Below are 17,441 nucleotides of genomic sequence, written 5' to 3' on the forward strand. Positions count from 1 at the left end.
TTGAATTTTACTAAAACTATTCATTCAAACACTAAATTTCATCTAAATCTGACAAAGCGTTTTAAAGTTGACATGAAACATTAATGTTGACTAGAAACTCTCCAATTGTTTTTTTTTTTTTTTTTCTTAAAATACATAACATGTTTCGGGATGAATATTTTACATTAGTAACGCTAATTTTTATTGGAAATAGTTGTAAAATGATAATTGCGATATACGCAAGAAAATGTCAAAAAAAAATTTAAAGGCGCATTTTTCTCCCTTATAGTCAAAGGAAAAAAGTTTCGTTTTGAGATTCTCTTCAAAATAAAATTTTATGTGCATTATTGTTGCTGCAATACAGTAGAGGCAAAAAAAATCGTGAAAAAATATGTTTTTTTCATGAATTTATTTCCGATCTTGACTTTAGAGCAGCCATATAAAAAGTATGGTTCTGAGTACTTCATGATAGGGTAGTACTGCAGAAATTTTTTCATCGAAATCGGCCGGGTAGATTTCGTACAATTAAATTGTTCATTAAGAAAATCCAGAATTATACTTATTTTTCAATATTCTCTCACGGTAAAACCGTACATAATATATAGAAAATTCAGCTAAGAAAACTTTTATATTAATAATATTTCACAAAAATGAAAATAGACTTGTTAAAGTACAAGGAAATTTACTACTTATGGAAAGTAGGAAAATATAATAACATTTTCTAGCGTTATAAAGTCATATTTACCTTTATATCACGAATATGCTCCTGCAGCAATTGAAATCTCAAGAAGTAACGAACACAAACTACTGTCAAGGTCGTTTTACAGCAAAATAATTGCAACTAGATTCATTATCTACTTTTTTTCGGTCTATACTGTATTGCAGCAATAATAATGCACATAAAAATTTCGGACTTTTATTTTGAAGAGAATCTCAAAACTTTTTTCCTTTGACTATATTTTCTCTAATGTCAATATTCTCCGAGTTATACATGAAAGGGAGAAAAATGCGCCTTTTTTCATTTTTTTACATTTTCTTGGGCTAACAATTATGCACAACTTTTTCAGCGGCCGCATATCGCCATTATCATTTTACATAATATTTAGAAGTATTTCCAACAAAAATTAGCGTTACTATGAAACATCCACACAACCTACTTTTAAAACAGATACCGACTGGACAACATTTTCCTTTCTTACAATTAGTTTAAAGCGATTTTTAAAAGTCAGTTCATATCATTTGTGCAACTATTATCATAAAAATTTTATTTTTACTTGATGCTAAATAAACTATCTACCTTAGGTCGATAAACTTACAATTATTATTACAACGATATTTTAACCCCAAGAAGAGCAGGTAGTTGCATGCACAAGGAATACTGGGACCCCCTGTATAACCAAACTGTCAACTACGCTGTGGCAGTGATGTCAGCTGGGCGTCTATAAATCACGATGAAATTTTACGTATGACATTCAAATTATTGGGCTAATTCGGTTTTAAATTAATGGTCTAAAAATTATTTTAATTATTTCCTCTAACAAATTTTCTCTGGAAAAAAAAATTGCAAGTTATACCAAGGCTGTTACAGAATCGTAGGTTATGAAACTAAGGTAAGAAGCAGATTTTTACTTTTTCATGATTTGGTGTCGCCAAAATTGCATATAAACGAGTGAATAGTAATTGTTTTGTTATAATATGTACGGAAATTTATATAAAATTAGAACAAAGGTCATATAGAAGTTAATTAGTCGCATGTAAGTACGTGTAGAACCTAAAAAAAATAATAACCAACCGTTGCTTACACGAATTAACATAACTATGTTAGCGCGTAACAGAACACAGTAACTCACTTTCCCATGACTGATTAAAAAAGGAACAGCCTAAAGAACTAAAAGTTGTTATATACACATGTGCCATTAAAGTAGCGGAACTGGGTGCATAAACAACGTTATTACTGCAGAACTTTCAGTGTGGATAATAAAATTTAAGTTGTTGTTCATTACAATAATTACAATAATTCGAAAACGCAACACACGTCGGTTAGAAATGACGCTTCGTCAGAAATGTATAACCTTCCAGTTCGTCAACAATAAAAGCATGAACTGCGATAATTAAGTAACACATCCTTTTCTTTGTAACTTAATATACAGGAAATGCATCATAAACGCACAAGATGTTCAGAAGCATCAGCGTATTGATAATAGAATAACATACATTTTTTGTATAAGAAAGTAATGGTATTTTCTAAACATTAACAGATAAAGTTTTACGCTCTTACAAGATCCATTAATTCGAAAAAATTATACAAATGAAGACAAAAAAATAATTAAGTCCGAACAAAATAATCAGAAGCAAACCATACAAATGGAAAATATACATGTTCAGCTGTATGCAACTTGTTATACTCCGCGCATACAGAAACCAATTTCGTTTTTCCCGCTTAACCTCAATGGCCGATTTCTTGAAATAGAAGGGTCAATCGATAATTCTATGGATAGATAACTTTCAAAATATTGTGGCAATATGTAACTATTTAAACCTAATTTTATGCACGAATAGAGTAGATTTACTATCCTTTTATTTTTATATTAATTTTGTTAATTCTGTCACAGCGTTTTGTACCCCATTACAGTGTAAATATAACGTCAATTTAACTACCATGCTACTAATTTCTTGTAGTATTGGCACATACAACTTACATTTATTATTCTTGAATGGTTCGTTTGCAGGAATATTTGTTATGGATCACATCCCGAAAACAGGCACAAATTGCAATGTTAAAAAATCTACTGAAGATTAAATTTCCAACTACGGTGAGATATATGTCCTCATCAAGATGTAGACCATCACCCATTCGAGTTGGTATATCATTGGCCTTTGGCAAATATTTATTCGTGACGAACACCATCAGCTCTGGCGTTCTTATGTTATTAGGAGATTGCTTGCAGCAAGAAATCGAATACCAAAACAAGAAATTGACTAAAAGATATGATTATGGGCGGCTAAGTATGTTTCTTATGAACATTTGTTAATCAATTAAAAATAATTGTTGATTTTAGATCGTATGTTCTTAATTGGTTTAGCATTTGGGTCAATAAATCATTATTTTTATATATGGATGGCCAAAATTATGCCAGATAGAAGTAAGAAAACGGCAAGAAGAAAATTAATATTAGATCAAATAATAATGTCTCCCCTCTGCATAATTATATTCTTTTATGGTATGGGCCTTATGGAATCAAAATCATTACCAGAGTGTACAAAAGAATTAAAAAGTAAATTCTGGGACGTTTATGTGGTAAGCTGAAGCTACATATAACGACTCATAAAAGATATACATATTAGAAAGAAATTATTATGTTAGTAGGGAAAATATGTAGATATTAATAGTAGATACTACATGAAAATAATGTCTTAATTTTCAGATGGACTTTTTTCTATGTGCTCCATCACAATTTATCAATTTCTATTATGTTCCTGTGAAATACCAAGTCTTTTACGTAAATGCTATAGCGTTAGTGTACAGTATGTTCCTGTCTTACTTTAAACATAATTAAAAACGTTTAAACAGAATGTCAAACCCAAGGTGTAATATTGCAAATACAGTTATTTACTTAATATGTACTATATCTAAATATTATTGTTTAATTTGCATTATATTGAATGTCAATAAAATAATATAATGATGCCTACCTTTTTATCTGCACTTTGTTTAACATCTGGTGTATCAAGCATGTTACAAAACCACCTCTCATCCCTAACTTATGTTGTATGTGAAATATTTTCTTGAATTTTTGCACTGGAAGGAAACAAAGCATCATGAAAAGTCTATTTCTTTTCTTTTCATGAATGAAACATTATGGCAATTTCATTATAACCTAATTTGTACTAACCTCTTATTAAACCAATGCAACGGCAGTTTAAAAATAACACAGCAGTATTATTTTAAAAGCAAAATCACTGTTTATTTACACCAAATTGTGCAAAGAAGCTGCCATTTATAAACACGGCAGCACCACGGTCACAGATAACAGAAAACTCAGCGTTTTTTTGAAACAGAGTCATCTATCGAGAAATATTTAAGCCATATCATAAACAGTTAAGAATCGGTAATGAAGATTTCATTTTTGTGGCTTTCTAGTTTCTACATCGCCTCATGGAGACTCTCTCAGTCTCTATCTAGTCTCCCTGTTTCTACTGTTGACAGAAATTTCCATCTGGCAACACTGGTCAAATGTCAAATGTCAGATCTGTATGAACTGTTTCTGTTTCTGATGGCGCTGATTTAAGTTTAGACACAATAAACACAATATTCTATATTTTAAGGATTTAAATAAGTAAAGCAGGGAGTGTAGTCTCAAACACAAAACATAAAATAGATCTCCAATCTTCAAGTAAAATATGAAACAGGAAAGACGTGCGACATTGGATATTGTAAGCCAATTTCGTTACTAGACTCCAGTGCATCAGCGCTACAAAACGGGACTCCTTAATTTACATTTGTATTTATTATGATTTATTATATATATATTATCTTATCTATGATTATGATTAAGTAGTTAATTTTCAAACACATGTTCCATTACATGAACTCAAATTTTATTTAAATTGCGGTATTAGAAAACACGTTCAGGATTAATAGCTGCATTACGAATATTGTTAGATATGTATCAAGAAGAAACTCTACAAAGTTGCCAATTCGATCAAATATTGCGACTTTAGCCTTTGGTAAATATTTACTATTAACAAATACTGTCAGTTCTGGTGTTCTTATGATAATGGGAGATTTATATCAGCAGGAAATCGAGTACCGTCAGAAGAAACTACCTCAAAGATATGACTATGGACGTTTAAGTATGTTATGAATTAGGTTTTTTCAGTTTATATAATTTTATTTTCAGCTCGAATGTTTACAATAGGTTTAGGTTTCGGGCCCCTAAATCACTATTTCTTTGTATGGCTGGGTAAAGCTATGCCGGCCAGAAATTTGGCAACTTTAACAAAAAAAATTCTCATAGATCAATTTGTTATGAGTCCTATTTGCATAGCTGCTTTCTTCTATAGTATGGGTGCCTTGGAGTCGAAACCAATTAAGGAATGTAATAAAGAACTTAAAAATAAATTTGTCACAGTTTATGTGGTACGTAATAATCATCGCCATTTGTATATATGTAATTACAAAAGGCAATTCATTCTAGAACACTGTTTTATAGCCACCGGTTGCTTTAAAAATATATATTATTTTATATTTTTTAGTTGGATTGGTTAGTATGGACCCCAACACAGCTTATCAATTTCTGCTATGTTCCACTAAAGTACCAAGCTTTTTATACAAATTTTATATCGATGTTATATAATGTGTTCCTATCGTACATTAAACATAGGGAAACGGCAGAAGAAAATGCATATAAATTAAAGTTAGACAAAGGACAAAGTTAATATTTTTATTTATGAATTGTATGTTTATAAAATTAAATTAATATTTACCAATTTATATTACTTTTTTATGTATATTTTTCCTGAGTTATTACTTTTCAGATCTCTATTGACAAAAAAATTATTTAAATTTGATCTTGACTATTGTGTGTTGCATAAGAAACGAAACTATTTTGGAATGTATTTTTTTTCAATGTGATAATTCCTTCTTTTATAACCCATTAATGACAAAACTTCTATTTCTATAATATATAGCTGACTTACAGATAAAGTTTATAAGATAGGTATTTTGATGAATTCAATTCTAAAATAAAAAATAATGATTATTTTTTCAGCAAGTTTCTAGTTCGTAGTGTAGATATCTTTCACAAAATGGTAGAATTGCGAATAGTTGAGCAGCTGGTTAAGAGGTGGCACGGAAGTCAATTATTACAAAGGAAGCTAGAAATGCTAAAATTACAAACGTGTGAAGCGTGATGCCACCTGTCTATTGTGCAGAATACGCGCCATTATTCCATGGCTAGAAATTGGCCTCAATGATTTGGAATCGAGGGGGATTATCCCTCTTTATCCTGCCTCATCTCGTGTAGGCCTGGACAGCCTTCGTAGGTGGGCCCCATCCGTCGTCTACCCCGACCGCAAATGCGGCCGGTGTAGGCGCTTTGTGGGACCTCCTTTTGTCCTGGCTGGGCCCCGCCGGCTAGGGCCCTTTCTTCTGGCGCTCTTCTTGCTTCGCCGGCTCGTCTGTGTAAACCCCGGGGGTAGTGTCATGTTTATGTGTATTATGGTTGGGTAGGGTAGTGCGGCTATGCAGCCTGGAATGCGCTTAGCTAAGGTGGCCCTTAGGCCAGCGCGGGAGGGGAGGGGTAAGGAGGGTATGGGGGGTGTGTATGTGTGTGTGTGTCGTTGTCTTCGTTTCTTGATCCTGGCTGTCTCTGAAACAGAAAAGGTTAGCGGGCGGTCGTTGGGGGGGTCACCCGGGGTCAAAAAGTTGGTGTCTAGGTCTTTTGTGTTTGTCGGTCACGTCGGGTACGTAGTCAACGGCTTGCCTGAGGAGGGGATTGTCATGTCTAGCGGCTACGTCAAACCGTTTCTCCGCGTTTTGTCTTATTGTCTGTGTAGCGTTTGTGTATTGTAAGTCTCGTAATATGTCAGTGTTTCTTACGTACCAGGGCGCGTCGGTGGCCGTGCGGAGGGCTATGTTTTCCACAGCCTGTAATGACTTTAAGTGGCTTTTTGCCGCGTGACCCCACGCCGTGGAGGCGTAGGTTAGCTGCGGTTGAAGTACCACCTTGATAAGCGTTCGCTTATTCCTTAAACTGAGGGTGTTTCCACCTTTGAGTAAGGGATAGAGCCTAGCCCTGGTGGTCTTCGCTCGCGCCACCGTCTCCACGATGTGCGGTTTCCACGTGAGACGCTGGTCCATCGTCACGCCCAGGTATCGTGTTTGTCGATTCCAGGAGATAGGTTCCTGGGATAGTGTCAGTCTGTCGAGGTTTTGTGGGATTTTTCGTTTGGTAAAAAGGATAGCCGAACTTTTGTTGGGATTAATTTTGACTTTCCACCTGTTGCACCAGGTTTCAAGTTGGTCTAAGGAGTTTTGGAGGAGGGAGACGGAATATCTAGGATCTACGGATTGGGATGTGATTGTCAGGTCGTCGGCGTATAAGTATATGTTGGTGTTGGGGGGATGTGGGATGTCGGAGTTGTAAATGGTGTATAGGTGTGGAGACAGGACGGTGCCCTGGGGGACACCGGCCTCCATGGGACGGGTGGTGGAAAGGGAATCTTGGATTTGGATGCGGAATTTTCGGTGGTGTAGGTAGGATTTTATGAGTTTGGTAAAGGATATGGGATATTGGTTGGTGAGCATTTTCATCAGTAGGCCTTCATGCCAAACCGTATCGAAGGCCTTTGCGACGTCCAGGAAGACAGCACCAGTGTACTGTCCCCTGTTGAAGGCCGCCGTGATGTGCTCGGTAAGGCGAAGGATTTGGAGTTCAGTGGAGTGATTGGGTCGGAAGGCGAACTGCTCGTCTGGAATGACTTGCAGTTCTTGGGAGTGGGTTCTTAGACGGGTTAGGATAATTTTTTCTACCACTTTGCTCATAGCCGGGAGCAGGCTAATGGGCCGGTAGTTGGATGGGATGGTGTGATCTTTGTTGGGTTTTGAGATAAGGATTATGTTTGCTGTTTTCCAGCGGGTAGGGAAGTGTCTTAGTCTGAGTGTCGCGTTTGTTATGTTTAGTAGGGCCATGAGGCCCTTGTGTGGTAGTCGTTTAAGTGTCGTGTTATGTATATTGTCGGGTCCGGGGGCTTTTCTGTTTTTAAGTCTGCGTATTGTCAGTCTTAGTTCGTCAGGTGTTGCGGGGGGGATTATGTCAATGTCTGGCTCTCTGTCGACGCGTCGGGCCGCTGTGCAGAATAGATACTAATCAATATAATAATATAGAGTATAATCCTATTCTTCTTTTCCCTAGTGGTTGGTTCTGAAAGTCCCATAGCACCGCGGCCTTATTAGGCCTATTGTGCCCTTCGATCATATACCTACTAGAGGCAGCCTTCAATGCTAAATGAGCGAACAAACGTCAGAGAGAGAAAGCAAATAAAACCACTAGCTATCTCTCTCACTAATAGTTTTATTTGCTTTCTCTCTCGCACGTCTGTTCGCTCATTTCATTTAGCATTGAAGGCTGCCTCTAGTAGGTATATGCTCGAAGATTGTGGCCGAATGTGATATAGTTAGATAATAGTCGTTTTCTTTTGCTCTCAGCTTTGAATCATGATCACAGAATCACAATCAGACAAACACGAACTAGATCCACATACTTCTATCATCTATCCCATATGACTAAATAAATTTATATGATCTATCCTATCTATCTACAGAAGTATGTGACCAGCAGTGTTACCAGATCTCCTGTTTTAACAGGAGATCTCCTGTTTTCACTCTCACTCTCCTGTTCTACTGTTTTCACAATGAGCACACTGTTTTTAGTCTCGATGTCTATTCTTCTGGTTTCTCTATGAAATCTTCTGTTGATTATACTAATTTTCCTCAGAATAAGAATATTTTAGTACGACACTGTTCTCTAACGGCACTGTGTTCGTCAGTTGTTAATATTTTCAGTCCCGTTATATTTTCTGTAGCCGAGTTCATGCAAGATCTTTTACTGATATTGCAGTTCATGTACATATTTAAATTTTTAATCCGCAATTCGCGTTTATATGAACTGGGCCTAACAGAAGGCGTCTCGTTTCGTTCGTTTACTACAGCGGGATTCTGGGATTTTTTATTTTGACAACTGACAGTTATAAAATCACGTGACGTACCGATGTAATTGCAAACTATTAAACGAACTCCTACATTTATATATTATATAAATATAATATTTTGCTATATTTTGTGCATGTGTTCCTCTATTAAAAAATATATTTATTAAAATCTCCTGTTGAAAAAAGAAATCTCCTGTTTTTTTGGCTACATTCCTACTGTTGACAGAAATTTCCATCTGGCAACACTGGCGACCAGTACCAGATACCAGATCCAGTCTCTGAATGTCGAAGAGAACAGGATTTGTTTACTATTGACATTTGATTTAATTTTAAATATCGTTTAGGTTTACCTATTCTTCCGTGTACAATTAAAATAAAAATAGTAACTGCCTTCTTAGAGAAAAACGGAACCATCACAATTGTAAAGTTATATTAAATATGTGATCGTGATCAAAACAAAAGTTCGAATCACAGAAAAAGTTTGATTCATAGGGGAAGGAGAATTCGATTACCGATCATAATCTGACTTGATCCGGAAACAAGAAAACTACGAACATGATTTTGGGATCATCATAACGCGTTTAGATCCAAAAATGGCACCCGAAAGAAAGAATTAATAATGATTACGATTTAGGTCTTTTCGTACGCTTTCCCATAGAAAAACTAACCTTACTTAACCTTATCAATTTAATTTCTTTTGTTAATTATCAAGAAAAACGCGCATACGGGGAATTTCAAAACAAAGTGGATTAGCTGTCTTTACGCAACGCACTGTTAACAAAATCCATTATTTTAGCTATCTTGACTTTTAATGTTTAATCAGGACTAAGCTCAGCCTCTAATCCTCTAAACATCTATCATCTATCTTATTCTTATCTGATTTGACAGATGATTTTTGTCAATTTCAAATATGACGCAACTTGTATGTGTTATGTTCAAAATACTTAGTTCAGACCATGAAGCAGTGGATTAGCAATGTAAACTTTATATTACAATAACTACAATTACATTCGCGGGGATTATCAGTATTTTGCTGTGATTAAGGAATTAGTTTTCGAAAACGTATTCCCTTACATAACCTCAAATTTTACTTAAACTGCAATATTAAAGAACATGTTCAGGTTCAAAAGTTGCGTTACAAATATTGTTAGATATGTATCACAGACAAAACCTACACAGTCGCCAATTCGATCTAGTGTAACTTTGGCGTTTGGGAAATATTTACTATTAACGAATACCGTCAGCTCCAGTGTCCTCATGTTGATTGGAGATGTATGTCAGCAAGAAATTGAATACCGCCAGAATAAACTACCTCAAAGATATGACTATGGACGGTTAAGTATGGTATTACGAGTTTGGTGTTGTCAGTTTATATAATCATTATTTTCAGCTCGAATGTTTATCGTAGGTTTAGGTTTGGGGCCCATACATCACTATTTCTATGTATGGCTGGGTAAAGCTATGCCGGCCAGAAATTTGGCCACTGTAACAAAAAAAATTCTGATAGATCAATTTGTTATGAGTCCTATTTGCATAGCTGCTTTCTTCTATAGTATGGGTGCCTTGGAGTTAAAGCCGGTTAAAGAATGTAATGAAGAACTTAAAAATAAATTCGCTGAAGTCTATGTGGTATGTAATAATACTTATTATCTCTATTGTGATTATAAAAGCCATTCCGTTTTAAAATATTGCCGGTTGCTTTAAAATATATTCTTTGCTTTATAAATATATTTATTAACTGTATTTTTTTTAGATGGATTGGTTTGTATGGCCCCCAACACAATTTATCAATTTTTACTATGTTCCACGAAAGTACCAAGTTTTTTATATAAATTTTGTAACAATGTTATATAATGTCTTTCTATCATACATCAAACACAGGGAAATGGCAGAAGAATATGTACAGAAATTTATACTTGACAGAGATCAGAGCTAAATTATTTTATATATATTTATTTATGAAATTAAATTAATTTTTGCCTATTTATATTATTTTTTATTGTCATTTTTCACGAGGAGTCAACAGCAGTCAACTTTGCACTGTACTGTAAAATACTGATTCAATTGTAAACCACAATAAATTTAAAAGTACAGTCATGAAAAATTTGAGCCTTATTAGTCCCGATTCTACATATACAGGGTGTTAAAAAAAGAGTGTAAAATATTTAAGGAGGTAATAGTATGAACCAAAATAAGCAGAAAAGTCTTAATAAACATGGGTCCGCAAAGTAACGGTTGCGGAGATATGGAATGTTTTATGTTTTTTAGCCCCTTTTTTTATTTTGCATAAACGTGTATTTTCTTATAATAGTTGGTTGATGTTTAGTGAAATAAACAGTACGTATTTGACAGTTGTTCTCAGTGCACAAGTTTTCTTTCGCTATGGCTGGTTACTCTAACGCAGAATTAACAGACATGCATTTCATGTATGGCCGTGCTAATGGGAACGCTACCGAAGCGCGACGTCTTTATGTTGACGCTTATCCAAATCGCCAGATTCCTTCACAACGCACGTTTGGAAGAATTCACCAAAGATTGCGTGATACCGGTTCCTTGAGCAAACAGTGCCATTTATCCGGAAGACCAAGGTCGGTATCCACTCCTAGAGCAGACTAAGAAATTCTAGCACTGGTAGAGCAGAATCCAGGTACGAGTGTGCGGAGAATATCAGCCGAGGTAGGAATTAGTGGTCCTCTTGTTTGGAGAATCCTTCACGAGCAACTGCTTTATCCATACCATGTGCAACGAGTACAGGCCTTAAATCCAATAAATGATCATCAAGCACGTTTGGTTTTTTGCCGCTGGTTTCTACGTCATGATGCTGAAGACCCTCGTTTTCTTGCAAACATTCTTTTTACTGATGAGGCCGGGTTCACAAGAAATGGAGTGTTTAATTTTCACAATACGCATATTTTTCATTAAACATTTGGATGGGTATTGTAGGTGACAGGTTTCTAGGTCCTGTTGTTTTACCAAACCGATTAACAGGCGCTGCTTACCTCAACTTTCTGCAGAACACACTGTATGAGTTTTTGGAAGACATTCCTTTGAATCAGAGGCAACAAATGTGGTTCCAGCATGATGGTGCTCCAGCTCATTTTTCCATGGCCGTTAGAGAGCATTTACACCAAACTTTTCCACATAGATGGGTAGGAAGGGCTGGGCCTGTTTTATGGCCTCCAAGATCGCCTGATCTGAACCCTCTAGATTTCTTTGTTTGGGGATATTTGAAGACATTAGTGTATGGTACTCCTGTAAATAGCCTGGAAGAGCTGCAGCTACGGATTAATCAAAAGTGTAAAGAAATCCAAACCAAGGAGGGTGTTTTCGAAAGAGTTCGAATATCGTTGAGACGAAGATGTCGTGCCTGCTTGGAAATGTACGGAAGGCACTTTGAACATCTTCTGTAACTTTGTTTTTTGTTTGTTAAAAGCTTCGTTTGTCGGTTTATTCCTAATAAAATAAAATGTTTGAAAAACGAATAGTGGTCCATATCTTCGCAATCGTTACTTTGCGGACCCATGTTTTAAGGCTTTTCTGCTTATTTTGGTTCATACTATTACCTCCTGAAATATTTTACACTCTTTTTTTAACACCCTGTATAACTAGTGTAATGTGTGTTGCATAAGTATATGTTAGAATTTACTTATTCTTCAGAAGCCTTTACCCAAAATATGGAGATTTTAGCCTAAAATGCTTAAATAAAAAGTGTATATTCTGACTCGGGGTATTTTTTTTAATATTTAAGAAATTACTGCATATTATATCGAGATGTAAGTAAAGGGGACTAAATATATCAATGAAGTAGGACAGTCGGATGAATTTCTGTCAAGGTATGAGGTCGTAGGTCAAAATAATCACTATCTCTGTGAAGATATGTTTATTCAGTAACTTGGAGATGTATAAAAAAAAATTTGGACATATCAACAGCAACAATTTAATGTACAGGGTGTCCCGAAATTCATGCAACAAAATTTGGTCTTAGATTCTTAAGACAAATTTAGGGGACCCGTATTTTTTCTTTTTGCCAACTGGCCCCCTCTTTCGGATCTGCCCCTAAGAAGTTTTTTTTATATCTCAAAACCATGTTGTACGAGAATCACTAAATTTGGTACACAGGGGTTTTATGACATGTGGAATCTCACAGTGCTACGCTTTTTGCCGAGAAACCCCCTTAAGATACTTTTTCGTGGGCCCCCTTGTCTTTGGAACCAGAAAAATTTGGTCGCAAATTTGATTTTTTTTAAATTTTTAGTTAACTAGATGCCATTGAATTTAGAAACTTTTTCATCTCTTGATATTTGTTTCGTAAAACGCAATGTTTTTGAGGGAAATGGCGAACCACGATATGCAATCGACCACATTTTGACATTTTTCTCGAAAACATTGCCTTTTACGAAAAAAAGTATAAAGCGACAAAAAGTTTCTAAATTTAATGACTTTCTAGTGGACTGATAATTTTTAAGAAATTTAAATATGCGACCAAATTTTTTTGGGTCGAAAGACAAGGGGGACCACGAAAAATTGTCTTACATATTCGGATAGAGCGATTCTTTAACATTATAGTGTATAATGTTTGAAAGGTCTGTCCCCAGTAAGAGAGACAGCGTCAAATTTTGAACTTCCGTCACTCTGGCATATTGAATAAAAATATAACTGTTAAATTTCTTACTAAGATACTTTGAAGCAGTAATATGCATGTTCTTCTACAATATTTCTTGGGTTGATTATTCTTAACGATAGAAAAACGAGCGGAAAATTAGCTGAGTATACTGTACGTGCAGCAAGCTTTTCTGTGTTAGGTATTTCTGCGTTAATAAATCATCTCAAATTGCTGTTCGAAACGCCGACCAACTGCACCTCTTCAGAAGATATGAAAGAAATTGAGGATGGTATCCACGGGGAGATGCTGGTGCAGACTCCGACAAAAAATTAAATAGTTGTTGCCCCACTTAAATCGGGGAAGCTAGTATTGCCCCAGCGCTTATTTCACCGGCCGCTGTCGCTGTTAATATCAGAGGGCGGGTAACATGCGAGCGAATCTTTTTGCAAATGAAAAAAATATATGTTAATTTCATAACATTAATAATTTTAAACGATGGTCTCGTGTAAAATATAAATAAATTACCATTATTTTCATAACTGCTTTCTACAGGGTGTTTCATAACTCTACCTACACAGAGCAGGCACGTGTAGAGGATCTTAAAATATGCCGATTTGTTTTCTGGAATGTACCGTTGAAGAGATATTGGCCTCTGATCATGAGTGTTAAATTTTGAAAAACAATAATATTTCAGCAATGCCGTAACATATAGATCAACCAAATTTGGTACATGCATGATTTGTGTTTATTGTTATCTTTAATTGGTAAAAATATGATCTTATTCGAAGCCCAATATGCCAATTATTAAATAGTTTTACCAGTATTTCAGGAAATTTAATTTTAAACAATACAATTACAAATTTTTTAAAAAAATAACGGTTTTTGAGAAAATCGGGTTGTATCTGGAGCAGATTTATGGAATGCAACGCCATAAAAAATAATCCACAGTTATTGCGCAGAGTAGATTTTAATTTTCGGCGGAGGGTAAATTTATGTATTAGAGAAATGGTGGCCATTTTCAACAATTATTGAAGTGCTATTTAACGATATCGGTAGTTCATGTGGTTAAAGTTGAATTTGTTAATGTTTTGTTTGTAAGGTTCCTCTTTTTTAAATTTGTTAAAAACAAAATAACGAATATAATTTAATGAAATTGCTTTTTCTTGATACTTTTTGGTAAACTTCAAAAATGACACATGAAATCATAGCCTACTAGTCGTAAAACTGCATACTTTACTTTTTGTCTGATTCAATTGTAGTCTAATCAATAGGTAGAAGAGCTTACAAAAAATACCACCTGGAAACAAAAAATATGGTGATATAGGAAAAAAAAATTCTAAGATACTGTTTTTTCCTGTGGCGCATAAACGACGAAGTTAACCTAAACAATTCACAAATGCCAAAAACTAGTTTTTTGCTAATAAAAAAAGTTAAATGATAAAGTTGTAGCTATTAAAAAAACCTATCGATTTTAGACTGAAGGAAAATAACATTTTTTAAAGGTAATTATGCTTTTCAGGCCGTCATAAACGTCATATTTTGATTTATCTCGTCGAGCTACCCCAGATTAAGTATAAAAGAATTTTTGTACAGTGACCAGAAGTCGAGATAATGAAGATTTTGAAAGTAAGAGCGCTTTTGAACGCGCGAATTCAGTTTTCTGAGCGGTCGAGTATCGCTACCCCCATTCTGCTACCGCTACAGTTATGCTTCGGTTTGACGCACAATTAAACATGCAGAAGTGGCTAAAATTAACCACAGTATTTTTTTATTGAAAATATAACTCTGCAACTTCAATCTCTATAAGAATGGACGCTGTACCACTTAAATAGCGGCCTGTGGAATTTTTTGAAAAAAAAGTATCTCGACTCCAGAAGGTTGTAGAGCAACGTTTTTTTTTAAGTTCGCGTAAAAATGACAGCAATCGATTCCTGTAATAGACATTATCGAAAAACGAAAATCGAAAAAGATATTCAAGAAAAACGCGACCAAAAAATGTTTACTTTTTTTCAGTAATTTTTTGATACTTGAAGTGAATAAAATAGTTAAACTCTTTTTTACCATGAAAGTACAACTCTTAAGAAAACAAATTAGCCCTGATTCGTTTCTCTACGACTATTCGTCGAGCAAGAGGAGCCGATTTTCGAGATGACCTTTTTTCGAAAAATCGATACCTATAGCTCGAAAAACTTTTAATATTTTTTAATTTATAAAAAGGTATTTTTTTGCTTGTCGAGGGCTACATTTGTAGCAAGTAACATGTTTCAAAACCTTACAGATACAGCAAAAAGAGATACAGCAAAAACAAAAAAGTCGATTTTTGTCGTTTTTTTCGATATATCTCGAAATGTAATATAGCAATCAACATATTTAAAAATACATATTGATAGTTTTTTTTTAATTGCTATAACTTTATTTGACTTTTTTCGATTGGAGTTCGTTTTTTTTATTAGCGAAAAACCGTTTTTTTACTTTTATGAATTTTTTAGGTTAACTTCGCCGTTTATGCGCCATGGAAAAAAACACTTTTACTTACAATTTTTTTTCCTATATCACCATATTTTTGTTTCCAGGTGGTATTTTTTGTAAATTTAACATTAGGCCTTGACAGATTGATTGGACTATTAGTAATGACGCTCTTTCACAAAATCCCGATTTTCTCAAAAACCGTTATTTTTTCGAAAAACTTGTATGAGTAAAAAAAATTTAAATTTCCTGTAATACTGGTAAAACTGATAAAAAATCGTTTTAAGGGCGGCCAACCCTTAGTCCAGACCTTATTGAACTTCCAACAAATTCATATTTTTACCAATTAAAGATAACAATATACGCAAATCATGTACCAAATTTGATTGCTCTATATGTGCTGAAATATTATTGTTTTTCAAAACTTAACACTCATCTTCAGAGGCAATATCTCTTTAACGGTACATCCCAGAAAAAAATGTTACATAACAAATCAGCATATTTTAAGATCCTCTGCACGTGCCTGCTGTGTCAGTAGAGATATGAAACACCCTGTATATATTTCTTTAGAAGAAACGTCGGACAATTTTTTATTTTTATTAAAAATCCAATACACTAGGTCAGACAAAAGTTTTATGTAGGTATTTACTATAATTAATAATGAAGTTATTGAAGAAAAATAAAATAAAATTGCAATTTCAAGACCCTGTATCTCGGAAACTATCACATTTTGGATCGTAATTTGGGGCCAGAAATATGTGGTAAAATTTGGTCCAGAGCTTTTAGAGACACCCCCTTCACTTACGTATCATTTTGTATCGAGTTTTACCAAATGAACCGACCCTATTTAAGATCACCCCGAACGCGTATTAAATGCTTACAACGCGTTCTCTATCACACCTGCGCCTGCATCAAAACTTTCTTCCGCGAGTTCGAATCCACCGAACCTCCGCCAGTCCATCAGCGAGTGCGTTGCTGATACGAATGCCTCGTATCATACCATCGCTTCTAATCTGCAACGCGATACCTATTAAAGTATTAAAATCACTTTATCTACTGATAACGCGTCGTGATGTTCAGACACTCGAGCCTGTTTAGTTAGTGTGCCGTAATTGTGGAATAATTTCTGTGCGCAAATAGGCCGAGCTCCGCGAAAAAAAATGTTTAAAAAGAATCGCCCGAAAAGCAGTGCCCCTGCGCCCCAGAACGGCGAGCCCCATTACGAGAACAATAATGTGTCCAGCAAGCCCCCATTGAGCCCCGTGTCGCCAGTGTCGAAAAATTCGCTACAGTTCTACTGCCAACTTGCCCATGGCAGCCCCACGGCCTTTGTGTCGGGATTCTCCAACGTCAGGGAGCTGTACCAGAAGATCGGGGAGTGTTTTGATATTCCATGTTCAGAGGTGGGTATCCTTTATCTCAAATTTTGATTTATCTACGTTTGATGAAACTTGAAAACACTGGTTCGACGCAAACAATTTTTCTCTGCGTAGATGCGGGAGAAATCTTGTTGAAAGATAATACTTCCAAAACTGTCAATGAGCTCGGTTTAAAGTTACAGATAAGCCCAGTGGCGATAGCATCAACATATTTTCTTAGATCGCACGTCAAGAGTGTTGAACGTTGATTCTGCGCTCTGAAGTTCATGACAGTTTTGGTTTTTCAGTAGATTTCAAAGGGC

At 35.2% G+C, this 17,441-nt stretch overlaps 5 protein-coding genes across 6 annotated transcripts in view; 4 read left to right on the forward strand and 1 right to left on the reverse strand.

Moving 5' to 3' along the window:
• LOC108904273 (protein FAM107B) overlaps window positions 1–3,949 on the reverse strand; it is a 129,255-nt gene extending 125,306 nt beyond the window's left edge. Inside the window, exons 1-2 of the mRNA XM_018706756.1 lie at window positions 3,873–3,949; window positions 3,673–3,778 (exon numbers count right to left, since the gene is read on the reverse strand). Coding sequence (XP_018562272.1) covers window positions 3,673–3,714 — 42 coding nt within the window. The 5' untranslated portion in view covers window positions 3,715–3,778; window positions 3,873–3,949. The remainder of the gene's footprint in view (window positions 1–3,672; window positions 3,779–3,872) is intronic.
• Window positions 1,444–3,642, forward strand: LOC108904272 (mpv17-like protein 2). Of its 2 annotated transcripts, none has more exons than XM_018706754.1 (4): window positions 1,444–1,589; window positions 2,709–2,985; window positions 3,039–3,277; window positions 3,405–3,642. In XM_018706754.1, the coding sequence occupies exons 2-4, from the start codon at window positions 2,754–2,756 to the stop codon at window positions 3,534–3,536; spliced, it is 603 nt and encodes a 200-aa protein (XP_018562270.1). In that variant the 5' UTR covers window positions 1,444–1,589; window positions 2,709–2,753; the 3' UTR covers window positions 3,537–3,642. The 2 variants fall into 2 exon arrangements, with proteins under 2 accessions (XP_018562270.1, XP_018562269.1); XM_018706753.1 differs by lacking the exon at window positions 1,444–1,589 and adding an exon at window positions 2,426–2,504.
• A 312-nt stretch (window positions 3,950–4,261) lies between the features above and the next one.
• LOC108904245 (mpv17-like protein 2) lies at window positions 4,262–5,473 on the forward strand. Its single transcript, XM_018706717.1, has 3 exons — window positions 4,262–4,833; window positions 4,881–5,119; window positions 5,236–5,473. The coding sequence occupies exons 1-3, from the start codon at window positions 4,752–4,754 to the stop codon at window positions 5,416–5,418; spliced, it is 504 nt and encodes a 167-aa protein (XP_018562233.1). The 5' UTR covers window positions 4,262–4,751; the 3' UTR covers window positions 5,419–5,473.
• Window positions 5,474–9,589: 4,116 nt separating this feature from the next.
• LOC108904242 (mpv17-like protein 2) lies at window positions 9,590–10,674 on the forward strand. Its single transcript, XM_018706713.1, has 3 exons — window positions 9,590–10,030; window positions 10,082–10,320; window positions 10,445–10,674. The coding sequence occupies exons 1-3, from the start codon at window positions 9,805–9,807 to the stop codon at window positions 10,625–10,627; spliced, it is 648 nt and encodes a 215-aa protein (XP_018562229.1). The 5' UTR covers window positions 9,590–9,804; the 3' UTR covers window positions 10,628–10,674.
• Window positions 10,675–16,728: 6,054 nt separating this feature from the next.
• LOC108904257 (PDZ domain-containing protein GIPC3) overlaps window positions 16,729–17,441 on the forward strand; it is a 31,824-nt gene continuing 31,111 nt past the window's right edge. Inside the window, exon 1 of the mRNA XM_018706733.1 lies at window positions 16,729–17,163. Coding sequence (XP_018562249.1) covers window positions 16,921–17,163 — 243 coding nt within the window. The 5' untranslated portion in view covers window positions 16,729–16,920. The remainder of the gene's footprint in view (window positions 17,164–17,441) is intronic.

Source organism: Anoplophora glabripennis, unplaced genomic scaffold, assembly GCF_000390285.2.
Source record: "Anoplophora glabripennis isolate ALB-LARVAE unplaced genomic scaffold, Agla_2.0 scaffold46, whole genome shotgun sequence".
Classification (NCBI taxonomy): Eukaryota; Metazoa; Arthropoda; class Insecta; order Coleoptera; family Cerambycidae; genus Anoplophora; species Anoplophora glabripennis.

Coding starts and splice junctions, on each gene's coding strand:
- LOC108904272 (XM_018706754.1), top strand. CDS start 2,754: ATGTTAAAAAATCTACTGAAGATTAAATTTCCAACTACGGTGAGATAT. Junction 2,986..3,038: donor ATATGATTATGGGCGGCTAA/GTATGTTTCTTA, acceptor TGTTGATTTTAG/ATCGTATGTTCTTAATTGGT. Junction 3,278..3,404: donor AATTCTGGGACGTTTATGTG/GTAAGCTGAAGC, acceptor CTTAATTTTCAG/ATGGACTTTTTTCTATGTGC.
- LOC108904245 (XM_018706717.1), top strand. CDS start 4,752: ATGATAATGGGAGATTTATATCAGCAGGAAATCGAGTACCGTCAGAAG. Junction 4,834..4,880: donor ATATGACTATGGACGTTTAA/GTATGTTATGAA, acceptor TTTTATTTTCAG/CTCGAATGTTTACAATAGGT. Junction 5,120..5,235: donor AATTTGTCACAGTTTATGTG/GTACGTAATAAT, acceptor TATATTTTTTAG/TTGGATTGGTTAGTATGGAC.
- LOC108904242 (XM_018706713.1), top strand. CDS start 9,805: ATGTTCAGGTTCAAAAGTTGCGTTACAAATATTGTTAGATATGTATCA. Junction 10,031..10,081: donor ATATGACTATGGACGGTTAA/GTATGGTATTAC, acceptor CATTATTTTCAG/CTCGAATGTTTATCGTAGGT. Junction 10,321..10,444: donor AATTCGCTGAAGTCTATGTG/GTATGTAATAAT, acceptor TATTTTTTTTAG/ATGGATTGGTTTGTATGGCC.